At 51.1% G+C, this 16,188-nt stretch overlaps 1 protein-coding gene across 4 annotated transcripts in view; it reads right to left on the reverse strand.

Moving 5' to 3' along the window:
• The window catches only part of PCSK6 (proprotein convertase subtilisin/kexin type 6), a 229,232-nt gene that overhangs the window by 52,508 nt on the left and 160,536 nt on the right, over positions 1–16,188 (reverse strand). For all 4 annotated transcript variants that reach the window (XM_059912273.1, XM_059912271.1, XM_059912272.1 and 1 more), the window contains exons 12-13: positions 5,210–5,398; positions 1,353–1,489 (exon numbers count right to left, since the gene is read on the reverse strand). In XM_059912273.1, the coding sequence (XP_059768256.1) occupies positions 1,353–1,489; positions 5,210–5,398 (326 nt within the window). The remainder of the gene's footprint in view (positions 1–1,352; positions 1,490–5,209; positions 5,399–16,188) is intronic.

Below are 16,188 nucleotides of genomic sequence, written 5' to 3' on the forward strand. Positions count from 1 at the left end.
AAGGAAGATCCCACATGCCACGGAGCAACTAAGCCTGTGCGCCACAACTACTGAGTCTGCTCTCTAGAGCCTGCGAGCCACAGCTACTGAAGCCCGCACGCCTAGAGCCGGTGCTCTGCAACAAGAGAAGCCACCGCAATGAGAAGCCTGCGCACTGCAATGAAGAGTAGCTCCCACTCGCCACAACTAGAGAAAGTCGGTGCGCGCCAATGAAGATCCAATGCAGCCAAAAATAAATAAATGAAATTATTTTAAAAAACCAAAACTTTTGTGCACCAAAGGGCACTATCGATAAAGTGAAAGAAAAACCCACATAATGGGAGAAAAAATTTGCAGATCATGTTATCTGATAAGGGTCTAGTATCCAGAATATTTAAAGAACTCTTACTCAACTCTTGTTGTATGATTATAACTCAATAATAAAAAAACAAAAAATCTAATTTAAAAGTGGGCCAAAGACTTGAATAGACATGTCTCCAAAGAAGATATAAAATGCCAAGAAGCACATGAAAAGATGGTCAACATCACTAATCATAAGGGAAATGAAAATCAAAACCACAATGCGATACCACTTCTCATCCACTAGGATGGTTATAATTAAAAAAAAGTGCTGGCAGAGAAATTAAAATCCTCATATCTTGCTGACAGAAATGTAAAATGGTCTGGCCACTGTGAAACAGTTCGGCAGTCCCTCAAAAAGTTAAACACAGTTACCATATGACCTAGCAATTACACTCCTAGGTATACAGCCAAAAGAACTGAAAACACATGTCCACACAGAAACTTGTACATGGACGTTCATAACAGCTATTAAGTAGAAACAACCCACCTGTCCATCAACTGATGAATGAATAAACAAAATGTGGGAGAGTATTTAGTCATATAAAGGAAACAAGCACTGACACCTGCTGCAGTACGGACGAACCTTGAAAACATCAAGCTAAATGAAAGAAGCCAGTCACAAAAGGTCACGTGTTGTATGATTCCATTCATATGAAACGCCCAGAAGAGGCAAATCCAGAAATAGAAAATAGCTGAGGAGTTGCTAAGGGCTGGGAGGGGTGGGGGATGAGGGCGACCGTTTAATGGGTATTGGGATTTCCCTCTGGCGTGATGACAAAGTTCTGGAATTAGATCGTGGTGACGGCTGCACAACATTGTGAATGCACTGAAAGCCATGGAATTGTACACTTAAAAACAATTTGAGCAGTGACATTTATATCATGTAAATTTTACCTCCAAGAAAAAACAACAACAAAGAATGATCCACGTACTGTAGTTGAATAAAAGTCTAGAGTTAACAAAAGGATTGAAATACAAAAGTTGCTGGGACTTTCCCAAGACCCACTGACCTTGTTTCTCTGGGTTGCGGACCTGGGACGGCATGTCCTGGATTTCCAGGGTCCATTCCCCCTCGGCCTTCTCTCCCCAACAGTGCACGGTCATGAACTCCCAGTTTGTAAAGCCTTCGTTGGAATGATCCAGCAACCTGCAATCGGAAACGTGGGGTCAGAACACAGGGTCCCCGAAGGGATGGTGGCCGGGGTGACCAGTCCACCGAGGGCTCTCCTGCCTGGGAATTATGCCCAGGTGACTGCAGAGCTGGCTGAAGTGCCCCCCCCCCCCCAGGGCAGAAGGGGGCTGGCCCGTGGCTGGCCTGAAGGTGCAGGAGACGCTGATGCCTTCAGGCCCTGGCTGTGCAGCACAGCCCTGCACGGCACCTTCACCGCCGTGACCTCACTGGGTCTCCAAACACTCTAAAAGGAAGGCAGTCAGGCTGCACAGGTGCTGCCAGCATAAGGCAGGGGCTGGGTCAGCGGTGGGCTCCTCCCCCCACCCTAATTCGCAGACGAGAGGCCCCGGGAGTAGGGATCTTCTGCAGGTCCCCCCTCCAGTGACTGGCTGAGCTGGAATGCCCTCAAGGGCATTTTGACTCCTGTCCTGGGTTCTCTCCATCACCAACAAACGCCCCCATGTTCCACCCCAGGAGGGATCCTACAGAGCCCGTGACCCCCAGTTCCTGGATGGAGGCTAGGCCACACCATCCTTCCGCCAGAGCCACAAGGTCATCACAAAGGAGGCCTTTCTAAAATGCTGGTTTATGGAACGAAGGAATCTTTCACATTTGTCTGAGAGCCAGCTCTTGTGGTTCTTCTCCAGAAGATACAAGTAAGAAAAAATGAACAACTACTCAAACTTGTGGGAAAGATGTTGTCCCTTAATCTCCAGGGCTTAGCAGGTTTCCACAGCTGCATTTGGGGGAGGGAACGCAACAGGCCTGGTGGTTTTCCACTGTGGGCAGGAGGCACCCCTGGGCGCTCCTCCCATGGCCCGTGTCCCCTGCAGGTGCAAGAGCCCCCTCGGTCCTTCCAGACTGGAAGAAGGTCCTTCCTGTTGGACCTTCGGCCCCGGTCCATTTTCTCACGCTTGGTTCAGGCAGAAACAGGGAGCAACTCATGGATACCCTCCTTCTCCAGCACCCAGGGCCCCTCAGTCTCTGTAGAAGGAACAATTCTGGACTGTTCCTTCACGGCCTAATTTTCTATCTCTATTTTGGAATAACAATTTTTTAATGTAGAGGCTCTTTACTGTTCATCAGAAATTCAGATATATGTTTTGTGTGATGTCAGATTCAATTCCCACTTGGGGGTTCTCCAAACATCCATTGTACAAAAATGTTTATCAAGGAAATGTGCTTTGCGTGGACAACAGTGCGGGGAGGGGAAATCCTCTACTTTCTTCTAAGAAACCACAAAGGTCAAGGCTGATCTTCACACACGATGCCAGACTGAATCTAAGGCACTGGGGACAGAACAAAGACAAGCTCTTTCAAGGGCTGAGGTACTTAAGACGTCAGCTTACTCGGAGCGAAAAACACCTGGAAACCCGAAAAAAGCTTCTGAATTAAGCAAGATGTGAAATAAAGTAGAAGGTAATCAATCCTGCACTTGATCTTAGCCAAAAGGCCGAGAAGCGATTGGATCCTAAAACACAAATTCTTGGTATAGTCACACAATCTGCCTTGGAAAAAACCAAATTCCCAAGACTCAGATGACGACCCCAGTGGCTCCGGATGGGTTGAACATGCTTGATGGCGCTGGCTCAGCGTGACCCAGGGAGCGGGCAGCTGTGAACCAGGTGAGCTCAGCAGTGCCCGCTCTCTCATCCCAGGGGCTCCAACCCTGGGCCTGAGCAGAGGGATGGAAGTTAGGAAGGGATGAACACAGAGCCGGGTGCTGGAAGGTTTCTGCTGACGGGTAGGCAGGTGTAAGCAGGATGGGAGCACAGCTAGCCCCTGAGCCAGGGACCATGCCAGTATTTCCACCTGTATCATCACATCCAGTTCTTGTAATACTCTTAACTGTGACGGAGGGGTCACAGGACGTTTCCAGAGTTGAGGAGCAGTGGCCAGCTCCCAGGTGCCCCACTGGGAGGTGAAGGAGCAGGTTGTGAGCTCAGGCCTCTGGGCTCCAGAGCCCACGCCGGCCCTCCCTGGTCACTGCTGCCCCCACCCCAAGCCTCCCCGTGCTCAAGGTCAACGCAGACCACCATTTGGGGTCTGCGCCCAGCTCCTGCCTCAGATTCAAGGGTTGCCAACTTGGATGCCTCTAGGCATCTGGCCTGGAGCAAACGGGGGTCCAGCGAGGTGACCTCACGAGAGCCTGGGCACGAGCGGCCCACGCCCGGCCTCAGTGCTGGTGCAAGGATAGGGCCCTGGGGTGCTCTAGTGAGTATTTGCCCTGGAACGTGAGCCCAGTATTGGACAGCTTCCAATTTTTCAAGAAGCACTAGAAATTTGGACTTTTAAAGGAAATCTCTAAAAGTTCTGATTAGTAATAACAGCAACTCTGGTTGCAAAATAGCACAAAGCTGCAGCTTGCCAGCCGGCACCCTCAAAATACTCGTGCGCATGGTGGTCTCCCACGTGCAGAGGGTGGCCCGGGCCTACCTTCAGAGGGGAGATGCCACCTGTCACTCTTGTGCTATGAGGGGGGAGCCCAGCAGGGGCCAAGCTTGGTGCCCAAGCCGTGGGAGCTGATGAAGCCAGGGTCTGGTCTCCGGGTGTGTCCAGCGCACTGAGGACAAGCCCAGGGCTGGGCCCACAGTCTCCTGCCACAGAGGGACCGGGCTGCTGGGGAGGCGGGGGGGCCGAGGAGGACACAGCACACTCCCCTCTCTCTGATGGAGGCCGACTGCCTCTCTCTGTGTCATGCAGAGCAGCCGGGGACAGAGGGGCATCAAGAGAAAGGGCCCCTCCTGCCTGGTCCTGTCTGGAGGCTGTCACTCACCCCCATTTCTGAATCTTGCAGCCGCAAGAAGGGCTGCAGCCCTGGGCAGGGGACCCAAACGAGGCCAGGGGGCCCAGGCGGAGCACGCAGGCAGCGGGGGCTGCGGTCCAGCGGGCAGGGCAGTCTCAGGGTGTGTCCCGAGGGGTACTGGGCACGACGGCCAGTTGTTTTTCAAGAGAAGCGAGAAATGCTGATTTGTCCGTGAAACCTTTTTTCTCCCTCTGCCTCGTAGCTGGAAGGAGCTGGAAAAGGAGGCCCAGGCCCCTCTAACCTCCCGCGAGCTCCCGATACCACTTCACTCTGATGACCCGCAAGTCACATAAATGCAGCAAAGCACTTCTTCTTGTCTCGAAATCTGTCGAAGAAATGACTCCACAGCCTTGCACAAACCGGGCACCACAAACTGTACACCGGGCTCCAAGAGTTCAGAGCCCCCCTCTCAGAGCATCTGCTCCACAGGGACCGTCCTAGTGCATCGGCAAGACCTCCGCAGAGAGAAGCCTCCTAACACCTGTGCGTCTCCCTCAGAGCCTCCTGCCCGTGCAGGCTCTACCCCAGGACACAAAACAGTGCTCCTCTGACACGCGTTCTCCCTTAAAATGCAGAATGAATACGATAAAAATGATCTCCAAGGACCTCAGCAATGAAGTCATAGCCAGAATTCCATGCATTTCTCCACTAAGCAACGAAACCACCACAAACCTTTGTCACTACTTACTGCCTGAAATGGAGAGTTTCCCAGGGCGGCTTTGAAGGGCAGTTTGCAGGAGGCTATTTTTCAGGTTTGTTGGGTCTACGTGTGAGTGTCTTCAAGAGACAGAAACAGCTAGACCCCCAACGTGCCGGGTGCCTTGCAGGGCCATGTGACCTTGAGGTGAGCCCAGCTCCCGCCCCGGCCCCCCAGGCCAGCCTGGATTTACCTCTTTGCCAAAAGCTGAGACTTGGTCCCTGAGGGAGAAATCAAGTGGATCTGCAGGTCCCCTCGGCGTGGGTGGGAGATGGTGATTCGGGCCACCACGTGCTCCAGGTAGCCCACACGCTGGTCGGAGTGGTCGGCGCAGGCGGTGGTCAGGGCGCTGGTCCTCAGCGTCTGCACCACGGGGATGCTCCTGGTGGAGGAGGGAGGGGCTTAGTACTTGGCACCTGAAGCCCTAAGTCGCGCACGAAGGGGACGGAGCCAGGCCTCCCGGCCGCAGCCCCTTGGTCTCACACTCAGAAGTGCCTGTCGGGGTTACATCACCTGCCCAGAAGAGGTTTATCGTTCTGGAATTTGCTTAGAGACATTTAAAGAATGTCTTCTTGTGCAGACTCCGCTAACGTACCCATGGATCCGCCCCCTCGGTGCCCTAACCCTTTGGCCAGCTCATCTCCTCAACGCCTGGGGTCTGCAAGGCTTTAAAACCCCAGCACTTCTGTCTCAAAGACTGGCCTTGAAGATATAAGTCGTGATGCTGAATGATAACAACAGCAAACATTTCCTGAGTTGGCTGTGTGCCGGACACCAGCCCCTGTTGTGAGAATTCACGAGGACCGACCCGTTTGATCCAGAGAGAGATCGAGGACCATGCCCAAGGTCACAGAGCTACTGAGAGGCAGAGCTGGGGTTTAAGACTCTGAGTCCCCAGAGGTGCCCAGCTTGTGTGGACCCACACTCGTGTTCAAGAAACCAGGAAAGAGGAGACGGACAAGGGACCCAGGGCCAGACCTGGCCTCTGGTGCTGAATGCACTGGTCGAGGCCACAGTGACTGGACAGGAGATGGTCTGCTCCGGACCGTCTGCTTGAAGGCTGGGGGCCCCTTCCTCCCCCGCCCCGTGAAGGGAGTGGATGACAGTTCTCTGTACAAACTCAGGGGAGCTTTATCATCTGGGGTGGAATCTGAGGACAGGCACCAAGCCCCAGTCATTCAAGACTCAGTCCCACCAGGATTTTCTCACATGCTCCCCAGATGGAGCAGACAAGCCTGCACACGACGCTGCTGCAGAGCCCCGGCCGGGCCACCCTCTGAGTCTGCACCACCGCAGGTCACCCTAATGGTCTGTAAACTGAACAAAGGCCACCCTCTGCCCAGCAGCACAGGAATAATTCCCCACCGCTTGGCCAGCGCTCTGTTTATTATGGGGAGTGCTTTTCCCATTATGCCCGACTTCCCTCTAGGGAGGCGCGGGGCTCGCAGCGTGGGTTCAGCATCTCAGGAATTACGTCGCTTGGCTCGACTGGGCCCGAGTCATAAAAAACAATCAAAACACTTATAAACAGTGATGTAATTCCCTCAGAGACTCTCTAAATATTTGAAAACATGATTTGCATACATCCTAAATTGATTTAGAGATGCTGACTTCTTCCATTGCCTTCTCCCAAGCTTCACTGTCTGTGTTTACAGGTCAGTGGGCCCCCCGCTGCGGGAGACGCAGCGCAGAACAGAAAGCTCTGGAGAGTTCCAGCCCCGCCGGGCACACATGTATCTCCAGGTAAATTATTCCCGGCCCTCTTGCACTAAGAAGGCAGCGTGGGTGCTGGGGGGAGGGGACTCCTCCATGTGAAGACTCACTAAACAACCCCATGCTCTCCTGGGCTGAAGAGCAAGATGGGGGTGAAACAGAAACAAAAGTCATAATGAAGTTTTAAACTCTGTACCTGCCCCCACTCCCGACCATTTGCCAATTAGGATGCGGAGCAATCACCCTGCTCGAGAAACAGACCTGGGATCCCAGCCAGGAAACCTTAATCCTAGGGATGAGGTGCAGGCATTCAGAGAATAGGAGCAGGAGAAAAAAAAAAAGGCAGCCCGACCCCCCTCACGGCCGCCTCCCTGGGCCCAGCCCTGGTGTGGACATCTAGAGGAAAGCGCAGCTCAGGGCGTGTGACGTCCTCAACAAGACTGTCAAAGCCTCTTGCAATCTGCTGTTTTTATTCCTGCTCAGGGACCCCAGCTGCCAGGCCCCCTGAGGTCACAAAGGTTGGCCAGTCTGACGCACAGAAGCTGCAGGGTTTAGGTTAAACAATGCACAGAAACACAAACACAGGTAAGTTGTACTTTAATCACCAAAACTGATTTAGAGAGATCTTACAGCTCCCAAGATAACCGAAAATGTTCCTCTGCTACTAAACTCCGAAATTGTTGTCTGTGCACAAAGCCATCTTCCCAGGACCTAGGGGAACCGAGGAGTAAAAGGTCCTATAAGACCTCCCTCCAGACCCAGTGATATTCAAGCTCTGGGGGCTGCCCTCCTTAGAAGAGGGCTCTGGGGACAGAGACGTGTCACTTCCTGCTAAGCCACACGTCAGACTTAATTATGGACCTTCCAGATGTTCCTTCATCCTAAGGCCCCTCAGCAGCTCCCTTCTCCTGAGGGGGGAGGGCTACCAGCCCACAGGCTTCATAGTAACTTCCCGGTACCTCCATCCAGTATTCTCTAGTACATAATACCATCTAATTGTGTGTAAATGCGTAGAAACAAGTTCGCAGTTTACTAAATTCAAGGTGCTTGCCAAATCACAACGCTTAAAATCTTATGGAATCAGTGACATTCAGAGCCAGAGGTAGAAATGTTTTCTAGTAAACCAAGTGGCTGGGAAAAGCAGGAGAAGGTGGGCAAGGGGCAGAAGCTCTCTCCCTCCCCGCGTCTTTCTGCTAAAGCTGGGAAGCCACTACAGGTCAGCACATGCAGACCTCCTTTCACTGCACTTCGCTTAATTGCGTTCTGTACAAATTGAAGGTCTACAGCAACCCTGCGACAAGCAAGTCTGTCGGCGACACTTTTCCAAAAGCATTCGCTCACTTAGTGTCACATTTTGGTTATTCTCACAATACTTCAAACACTTCAGTATTATTATTAAAAGTTCTGGTGGTCTGTGATGAGTGATCTTTGATATTACTATTGCAAAAAGATTATGACTCACTGAAGGCTCAGATCATGGGGAGTCTTTTTTGGCGATAAAGTATCTTCTATTAAGGTATGTACATTGTCTTTTTAAACATAATGCTGTTGCACACTTAACAGACTACGGCACGTTGGAAACGCAACTTTTATATGCGCTGGGAAACCAAAAAATTCATGTGACTCGTTTTATTGCAGTGGTCTGGAACTGAACCAATAATATCTCCAAGGTCTGCCTGCATTCCTCACTCCTACCTTGAAGACCTCTCCCCAGCTCAGCTGCAAGGCCAGACCTGTGCCTTGGCCCCGAGCATACCCAGGGTGACGCCACCTTTCCACGCGCAGGGCTGGGGCCAAGCGGGCCGTGCTCAGTTCCTCCCCCGACAGTCCTGAGGTCACGTGGAGCAGGAGACCCAGTGGAACCAGAAAGCAGCAGCGTCCTTCCCCCTGTGGTATTTGGCATCTGTCTGGGGGAGAGGAGGCTGCTGCAGAGCCGAGGACCATGACAACGGAGGGTCATCCAGGAAGGTCAACCAGAAGGTCAACCAGGAAACCCCTGCATCGACCTTCTAAAGGGTCATGATTGGATGGAGAGGGGTTAATTGCGACAGACTTATTAGACTTAGGAAGGCAACATGGCCTGTGGGAGGGCCTGGGGCCATCTGTTTGGGGACAGCAAGGAGGTTCTGAGTCACTTCCTGGGTCTATGTTCCAGGATGACTGTTTTTGGAAGGAGGGTCATGAGAGTCTGAGGCAGAGATTCTGTGACTTTCTTACTCAGGTTAGTTCACATTTAGGATTTTCCTTAGATGAAATTACTTTTGATTATCAAACCACAGATGATCATTTAGGCTGCAAATAAAATTTAGCTTAAAAAAAAAAAGAGGCTAATCCAGTATATTAATTTAGACAGGGCTGTCCATGATTAATTGGGCTATAAGGTGTTTTAAACGCACAGTGTTTAAATTTATGGCACATATTTTTCTTCTATGTGAAATGAAGGGGCTAAATTAGCTGACTTTTAAACATTCCTTCCAATTCTAAGGTTCAGTCTGACGGGGGTGGGGGGAGACAATGAAATTACAGTCAATCCTCATTATCATGAGTCCATATTTGCAAATTCACCTACCCACTAAAATTTATTTATAACTTCAAATCAATACTTGTGGTGCTTTTGTGGTCATTTGCAGAGAGAGAGGCAAAATATGTGAACTGCCCAGTGTGTGTGTTCCCAGCTGAGGTCGAACAAGCTCATACTATAAACAAATGTCCTTCTTCTGGTCTACCGAGTGCCACGTTTTTCACATTTTTGTGCTTTCTGTTGGTGGTTTCACTGTTTAAAATGGCCCCAAGCACAGTGCTGCAGTGCTGGCTAATGTCCTAAGCACAGGAAGGCACTGATGTGGCTTGTGGAGAAAATCCATGTGTTGGTTCAGGCATCGTCCAGGCCTGAGTTACAGTGCCGCCGACCATGGCTCACTGTCGATGAGTCAACTATACACTTTAAAGTGTCTCTAGACAGAAACACATATAAAACAAGTTTCTGTATTGACCGGTTGACAAAAGTGTCGTGACCAGAGGCTCCCAGGAACGATGGTGCTGCATTCATGAAGTCAGCATTTGTAGTGACGTCATAGAACTACTGTGAACAATGAGAATCACGGTATTATTCAACTTCAACTGCTTGTCTTAGAAGTAGGGAGCGCTCACAATGTGGGGGAAACAGGTTTTTTCCTTTTTTTAGTTAATTATTTATTTATTTTTGGCTGCGTTGGGTCTTCGTTGTTGTGTGTGGGCTTTCTCTAATTGTGGCGATCAGGGGCTACATTTTGTTGCGGTGCATGGACTTATCATTGAGGTGGCTAATCTTGTTGCAGGGCACAGGCTCTAGGCATGTGGGCTTCAGTAGTTGTGGCACGCAGGCTCAGTAGTTGTGGCGCATGGGCTTAGTTGCTCCACGGCATGTGGGATCTTCGTGGACCAGGGCTCGAACCCGTGTCCCCTGCATTGGCAGGTGGATTCTTAATCACTGCGTCACCAGGGAAGCCTGGGGAAACAGGTTTGCATCAAAAAATAAGCTAAGGGGACTTCCCTGGTGGTCCACTGATTAAGACTTCACCTTCCAATGCAAGGGGTGCAGGTTTGATCCCTGGTCAGGGAGCTAAGATGCCTTGCGGCCAAAAAACCAAAACATAGGACAGAAGCAATATTGCAACAAACTCAATAAAGATTTTTAAAAAATGGTCCACATCCAAAAGTCTTAAAAAAGAAAAAAAGCTAAGGAGGACAAGGGCTGCAGGAAAACAAACAGTTAACTAAAGGGATATGAGGAGACAGAACAAAGGTCGAGGGCCTGGGTATGGTCACCCCCAGCGCAGGACTGCAGAGCACCCCTTGAGTTTCCTTAAGGCACCCAGGCCCATGTAGGATGCCATGATGGAGGAAGCCAGGAGCAGCGGCCTCATACAGTAGCAGGCGGGCACGGATCAGATGCCCTGGAGAGGGGCTGGGAGGGCAGGGAACCTGCACAGTACAGAGCAGGAAAGAGGGGCTTCTAGCTGCCTGAAGAGCCATGAGCCCCAGTTGTGTGCCACAGCCTCCCTGCAGAGCCCTGGAGTCGGGCGGGCATGGGTCCAGCCACACAGGTGCTCCGGGCCAGCCCAGCTGACCTGCTGCACGACAAACACCAGGGCCCGGCCCCTTGGGTGGTGGCGGCTGACGGAGACTGCAGGAGCCTGCAGGTAGCCAAGGCCAAGGTGCCTTTCCGTCTCAGAGCCAGTGTGCCCCGCAGCCGGGATGCAGAGGGATGGAGGGAAGGTGTCCTGGGGGACGTGGTTCCATCCTGCCTGAGCTCCTGGGATGCGCTCCTGCCCAGAGGGACACGTTTCCCGGTCTTCCCTCCTGAGTAGAAGGACCAGGCCACCCTAGTGTGACCTTCAGAGAACGGTGTTCATTGGCATTAAGTGCAGGCGTCCTGGTGAGGGCTGTGGCCACACCTGCCAGTTCTGCGTGAGGTCGTGTGGGTTCTGAGCCAGGGGCCTGGGTGTCCGTGGTCACAACGAAGAGCACTGACACCCCTCTACCCTCGCCCGCCCCTCAGCCCTAACCGGGCTATCCTCCCCTGGGGTACATCCTGTTCAGGGAGACGGTCCCCAGGGCCATGACCCGAGGAGTCACAGGGCCACCCTCTCTGCAGATCCTGCCTGGGACCCAGCCTGTGCTCAGACATGAGCATGGCACCCACTGTGCCCTGGGGGACCACTCAGGCCCTGCTGGTGCCCCTCTGCTGGCCTCCTCCGTCCAGAACCACCCCCACCCTTGAGTCAGGCTCAGGCCAAGAGGAGCAGAAAGGCCAGCAGCACAGCAGGAGAGAGGCTGTGATGGGCAGGGGCTGGGGGCTGCCATCACAGACCCGTCGGGGGAAGCTGTGCTTGTTCCCTTCTGAACGAAGGCCATGCGGACACCCCTAGTCTGGATGCTGTACATCTAGGGACGGGGGGTGGGGGATTTAGCCTGTCTCTGTCGGGATCCCCCGCCCGAGAGACAGTAAGAAGTCCCTGGGGTCATGGAGAAGGTCAGGGAGCCGCCAGGAGAGAAGGGCCTGCAGGCATGGGCGCGGCGAGGAACGAGAGGGGCCAGGCCCCTCACTCCGAGGCGCTGCCAGATCTCCCTGGGCCGTCTCTTTACAGCCTGTCACCCACCCCCACCCCGGAACAGCCCCCCGCCCCACAGAACAGGCTGTGGTGTCTGACCTACCTCTCAGGCACCCACGGGGAAAGCACAGCCTACGCAGCTTTCAGGGAGTGCTGAGTGTCGGTGCAGCAGGAGGGGAAATCCCTTGAACTCGCTGGGCACTTTCGCGATAGAGAATGGCTTGTTACGGGCCTTACAGATGACACCGGTGAAAATATGAGCTGAGCCCGAGTCTCTGTTGTGACATTCAAACACACATGGAAGACATTCTTGCCTGATCTTGGGCACAGATGGTTTTAAATCTCCTTAGAACTTTTGTCAATTACAGGAAGGTAAATAGGATCATGAACAGTGCCATCTGCCTGTGCAAAATTATTTGAAAGTCTGTGGGTGTCAGATAGAGAAGGATAAAATGAACACTTTTATAGCCTTTCTAAAAAAGTGAAAAAGAAAATCAAGCTTAGTATAATTCCCGTGAATGAAAAAGAGGCCCAGCTTTTAAGTATCTTATTTGGCTCGCAGGATTTTCTAGCCGGCACTTCCCTTGCGTCTTTAAAAACCCAGGCTACGGCGAAACAGTTTATGACATCCATGTCTCCTAACTTCGTGCTGGAAAGACAACCAGAGTCTTCTAAAGCAAAGAGGACTTATGTACTTGTCTTCAGCTTCAGCAGGTTTGGAAGATTACCATCTAGACAGCTTTTGGTTTAGTACGGCTTGTCTTTTATTAAAGAACTCACCCACCACACAAAAGATACTTCAAAACTAAAAGCTTTGAATATTTAGGTTTATCTATAGAGCAGACCATCTATTTCTAGATGTTCAAGAATTAACTGTGCACTAACCACATGCTGTTTACTTTTCTGGTATTTCATTAAACCAGACTGCGTGTGATGTCATTTTGTAACAACTCTGCTTGTAAATACGTAGGTGAATGTGATGGATGACAATTATCAGGCCCTTACTGTGAGCCGGGCACTGTTCTAAGCACTCCGTGTGTATTCACTCATTCAAAACCCCCAACCAGGGTGTGAGGTTTGGGAGCTGTTTTAAATCCCCACGTCATAGATGAAGAAACTGGGGCTCAAAGGAGTTAAGGAGCAGCCGCGGCTGGATGTCAGTGCTCTTCATTCCTGCCCTGCCCGTGACCACGGACACCCAGGCCCCCTGGCTCAGACGTCACCGCAGAACTGGCAGGTGTGGCCACAGTCCTTGCCGGGATGCCTGCACTTAATAGCAAGGAACACTGTTCTCTGAAGGTCACAGTAAGGTGGCCTGGTCCTTATACTAAGGTGGGAAGACAGGGAAACGTGTCCCATGGGTACATGGGTCCGCACAGGGCGGCCAAAGAGGCCCCCTCCCCCCTTCCTCCCTCTCTCTCTCTCGGTGTTCTTCTCCACTGGAAGCACTGAAGCCAGGTCTGGGACATTCACGGCATCCTAAGATTCCACCATGAGAAGGAAAAACCAGAAAGAGGCCAAGACAGTGGACAGCTGTCTCCGGGGACCCCTGGACCAAGAAACATCTGCAGAGAGGGAGCAGGGAGAGGCAGAGGGAGAAGCAGGCATGTGGGAAGACTTCCTTTTCATCTTTAAGCTAAATGGTCCCAGCAGCTTAGGCAAAGCTACACAAGAACCCTGATGAAGGAAACCAGCCATAAGCACTGGGGGTGCTCAGCGGCCCTGGCTCAAGCGACCCTGGCAGGCAGGCTGCAGCTCTGCCGGGAGATGAAGCCATCAGGGCTAAACACGTATCTGCCTTCCAGGCGGGAGCACTTGGCTGTCTGTCTCTCTCTTGGCTCTTATGTCCTTGGGAACAACTGAATGTGCAGTTGAGGTTTGGGACAGCAGATTGGCTGAATATTCCAGAGAGTCTGAAACTGCTAAACGTAAAGATGATTTTCCCTTAGAAACAGAAGTGCGATTCTTCCCGTCTGCTGGAATTTGCGGGGACCTTTCCTCAAAGGACAGGAACAATGTCACACTGTGTGGTATGGCTGCGCCCCTCAACCCATGCTGTCTAGACTCCATGTACCAGCACTTAAAAAACAAAATAAAATAAAAATAAAAACAACCCTTCGCCACCTAGGCACCACTCTCCCATCTTAAAACTATTTCTGGCAGGAGAAGAATGCTTCATTCAGGAGCTGCCCCAACGGGGAGGCCAGCGGAAAGGAAGGGCTGCAGCCTGGGCACGGCCGGGCAGAGGGCAGCCTCGCGGGTGGGACCCAGCCCCCGAGTCCAGCACCGTCTAACCTGGAGCTTGAGTGTCTGTGTGCCAGGGGTCTTCCAAATAACCAAGCAAAAGAATGCAAAAGGCCTCTTAATCTCAGAAAACCTTCCACTTTCTCCTGAGTTTGACAGTCTAAGGATCCCCAGAGAAAACGATGCTTTCAAATGTCAAGGCTGAGACTCGCCTGCTGGCAGACCAGCTCCTCAGGCCTTGGAGGGATAACCCGGCAGTCAGTCTTCACAATTAGCATCAGGAGGGAAATGCAATTTTTCAAAAGATCCTTCTGTGGCTATTCATCCAACAAATACCTTCTGAATTCCTACTGTACGCAAGGCATCAGCAAGAAACACTTTGCTCAACATTTTATAGCAGAAGGGCATATTATAAGAGGTAGATGTCTTTAAGGAAGGGGCGATCTCAAAGAGAGTGATCTATATTTGTTGATAAAGCAAGAATCCCTTTTAATCACCCATCATTTCTTTTTTTTTCAAACATACATTTTCCAAAGGTAATAAACAGTTATAGATAGAAAGAAATGCATTCCATTCTTCATCAGATTTTAAAGCCTAGAGAAACACCATTCTGAAAAGGATAAAATGGACAGCGGCAACAGCAGAATTCAGGAGAATAATCTGATTTCCTCTCCTAATGGAATAGGGTTCTTGCTATTTTATTTACTTTATAGCTGATTTTTTTGGCCATGTGACACAGCCTGCGGGATGTTAATTTCCCAACCAGGGACTGAACCTGTGCCCCCTGCAGTGGAAGCGCAGTCTTAACCACTGGACTGCCAGGGAATTCCGTACAGCTGATTTTTTTAAGAACTACCATATGACCCAGCAATCCCACCACTGGGCATATACCCTGAGAAAACCATAATTCAAAAAGAGTCATGTACCACAATGTTCACTGTAGCACTATTTACAGTAGCCAGGACATGGAAGCAGCCTAAGTGTCCACTGACAGATGAATGGATAAAGAAGACGTGGCATATATATACAATGGAACTTTACTCAGCCATAAAAAGAAAAGAAATTGAATTATTTGTAGTGAGGTAGATGGACCTAAAGTCTGTCATACAAAGTGAAGTAAGTTAGAAAGAGAAAAACAAATACTATATGCTAACACATACATATGGATCCAAAAAAAAAAAAAAAAAGGTTCTCATGAACCTAGGGGCAGGACAGGAATAAAGACACAGACGTAGAGAATGGACTTGAGGATACCGGGAGGGGGAAGGGTAAGCTGGGACAAAGTGAGAGAGTGGCATGGACATATATAAACTACCAAATGTAAAATAGATAGCTAGTGGGAAGCAGCCACATAGCACAGGGAGATCAACTTGGTGCTTTGTGACCACCTAGAGGGGTGGGATAGGGAGGGTGGGAGGGAGACGCAAGAGGGAGGGGATAGGGGGATATATGTATACATATAGCTGATTCACTTTGCTATACAGCAGAAACTAACACCACATTGTAAAGCAATTATACTACAATAAAGATGTTAAAAAAAAAAAATCCCAGTGTTTACACTTGAAGCTTATCTGAGTCCATGCTGTGCACTCATCTGAGCTTATCTGAGACACCGTGCTGCTGTGCACTCTGGATACTAAACCCTCTCCTGCCACAGAGAAGAAGCGGGGCTGCCACCCTGGTCCAGGACCAACGGGGTCTCACTGCGGACTCTCGGGGCCGGTGGAGGTGCCAGAGCTACGGCTCCAGCCTCTAGGAGGCCGCTCGGTGCTGCTGCCCATCGCCCCCAGCCAGCAGGGCACCTCCCAGGTCTGGGTGGCTCTGCTAAATATTACGGCTAAGAATTTCCGATCCTAGGCTGGGGTTCAGGCTGAGGGACGGACGCCTCAGAATGGAGCAATTGACAAAAGGGGAAACTACAATGACAGCAAAAGGCCTCAGAACAGTACTGGATTAAGAATCGATTCCTTTTCCTGTTTCACAATCCACAAGAAAAAAAATGCACACATATATAGAGACGCACTGCACGCACCCACGTACGCATGTCCCCACCAATGTGCACAGGAATGCGTGTGTGAACACCTATCTCCCCCCTCCCCGAAATACCTTCCAGCAGAGTCCA

The sequence above is a fragment of the Balaenoptera ricei genome, chromosome 2 (genome assembly GCF_028023285.1).
Source record: "Balaenoptera ricei isolate mBalRic1 chromosome 2, mBalRic1.hap2, whole genome shotgun sequence".
Classification (NCBI taxonomy): domain Eukaryota; kingdom Metazoa; phylum Chordata; class Mammalia; order Artiodactyla; family Balaenopteridae; genus Balaenoptera; species Balaenoptera ricei.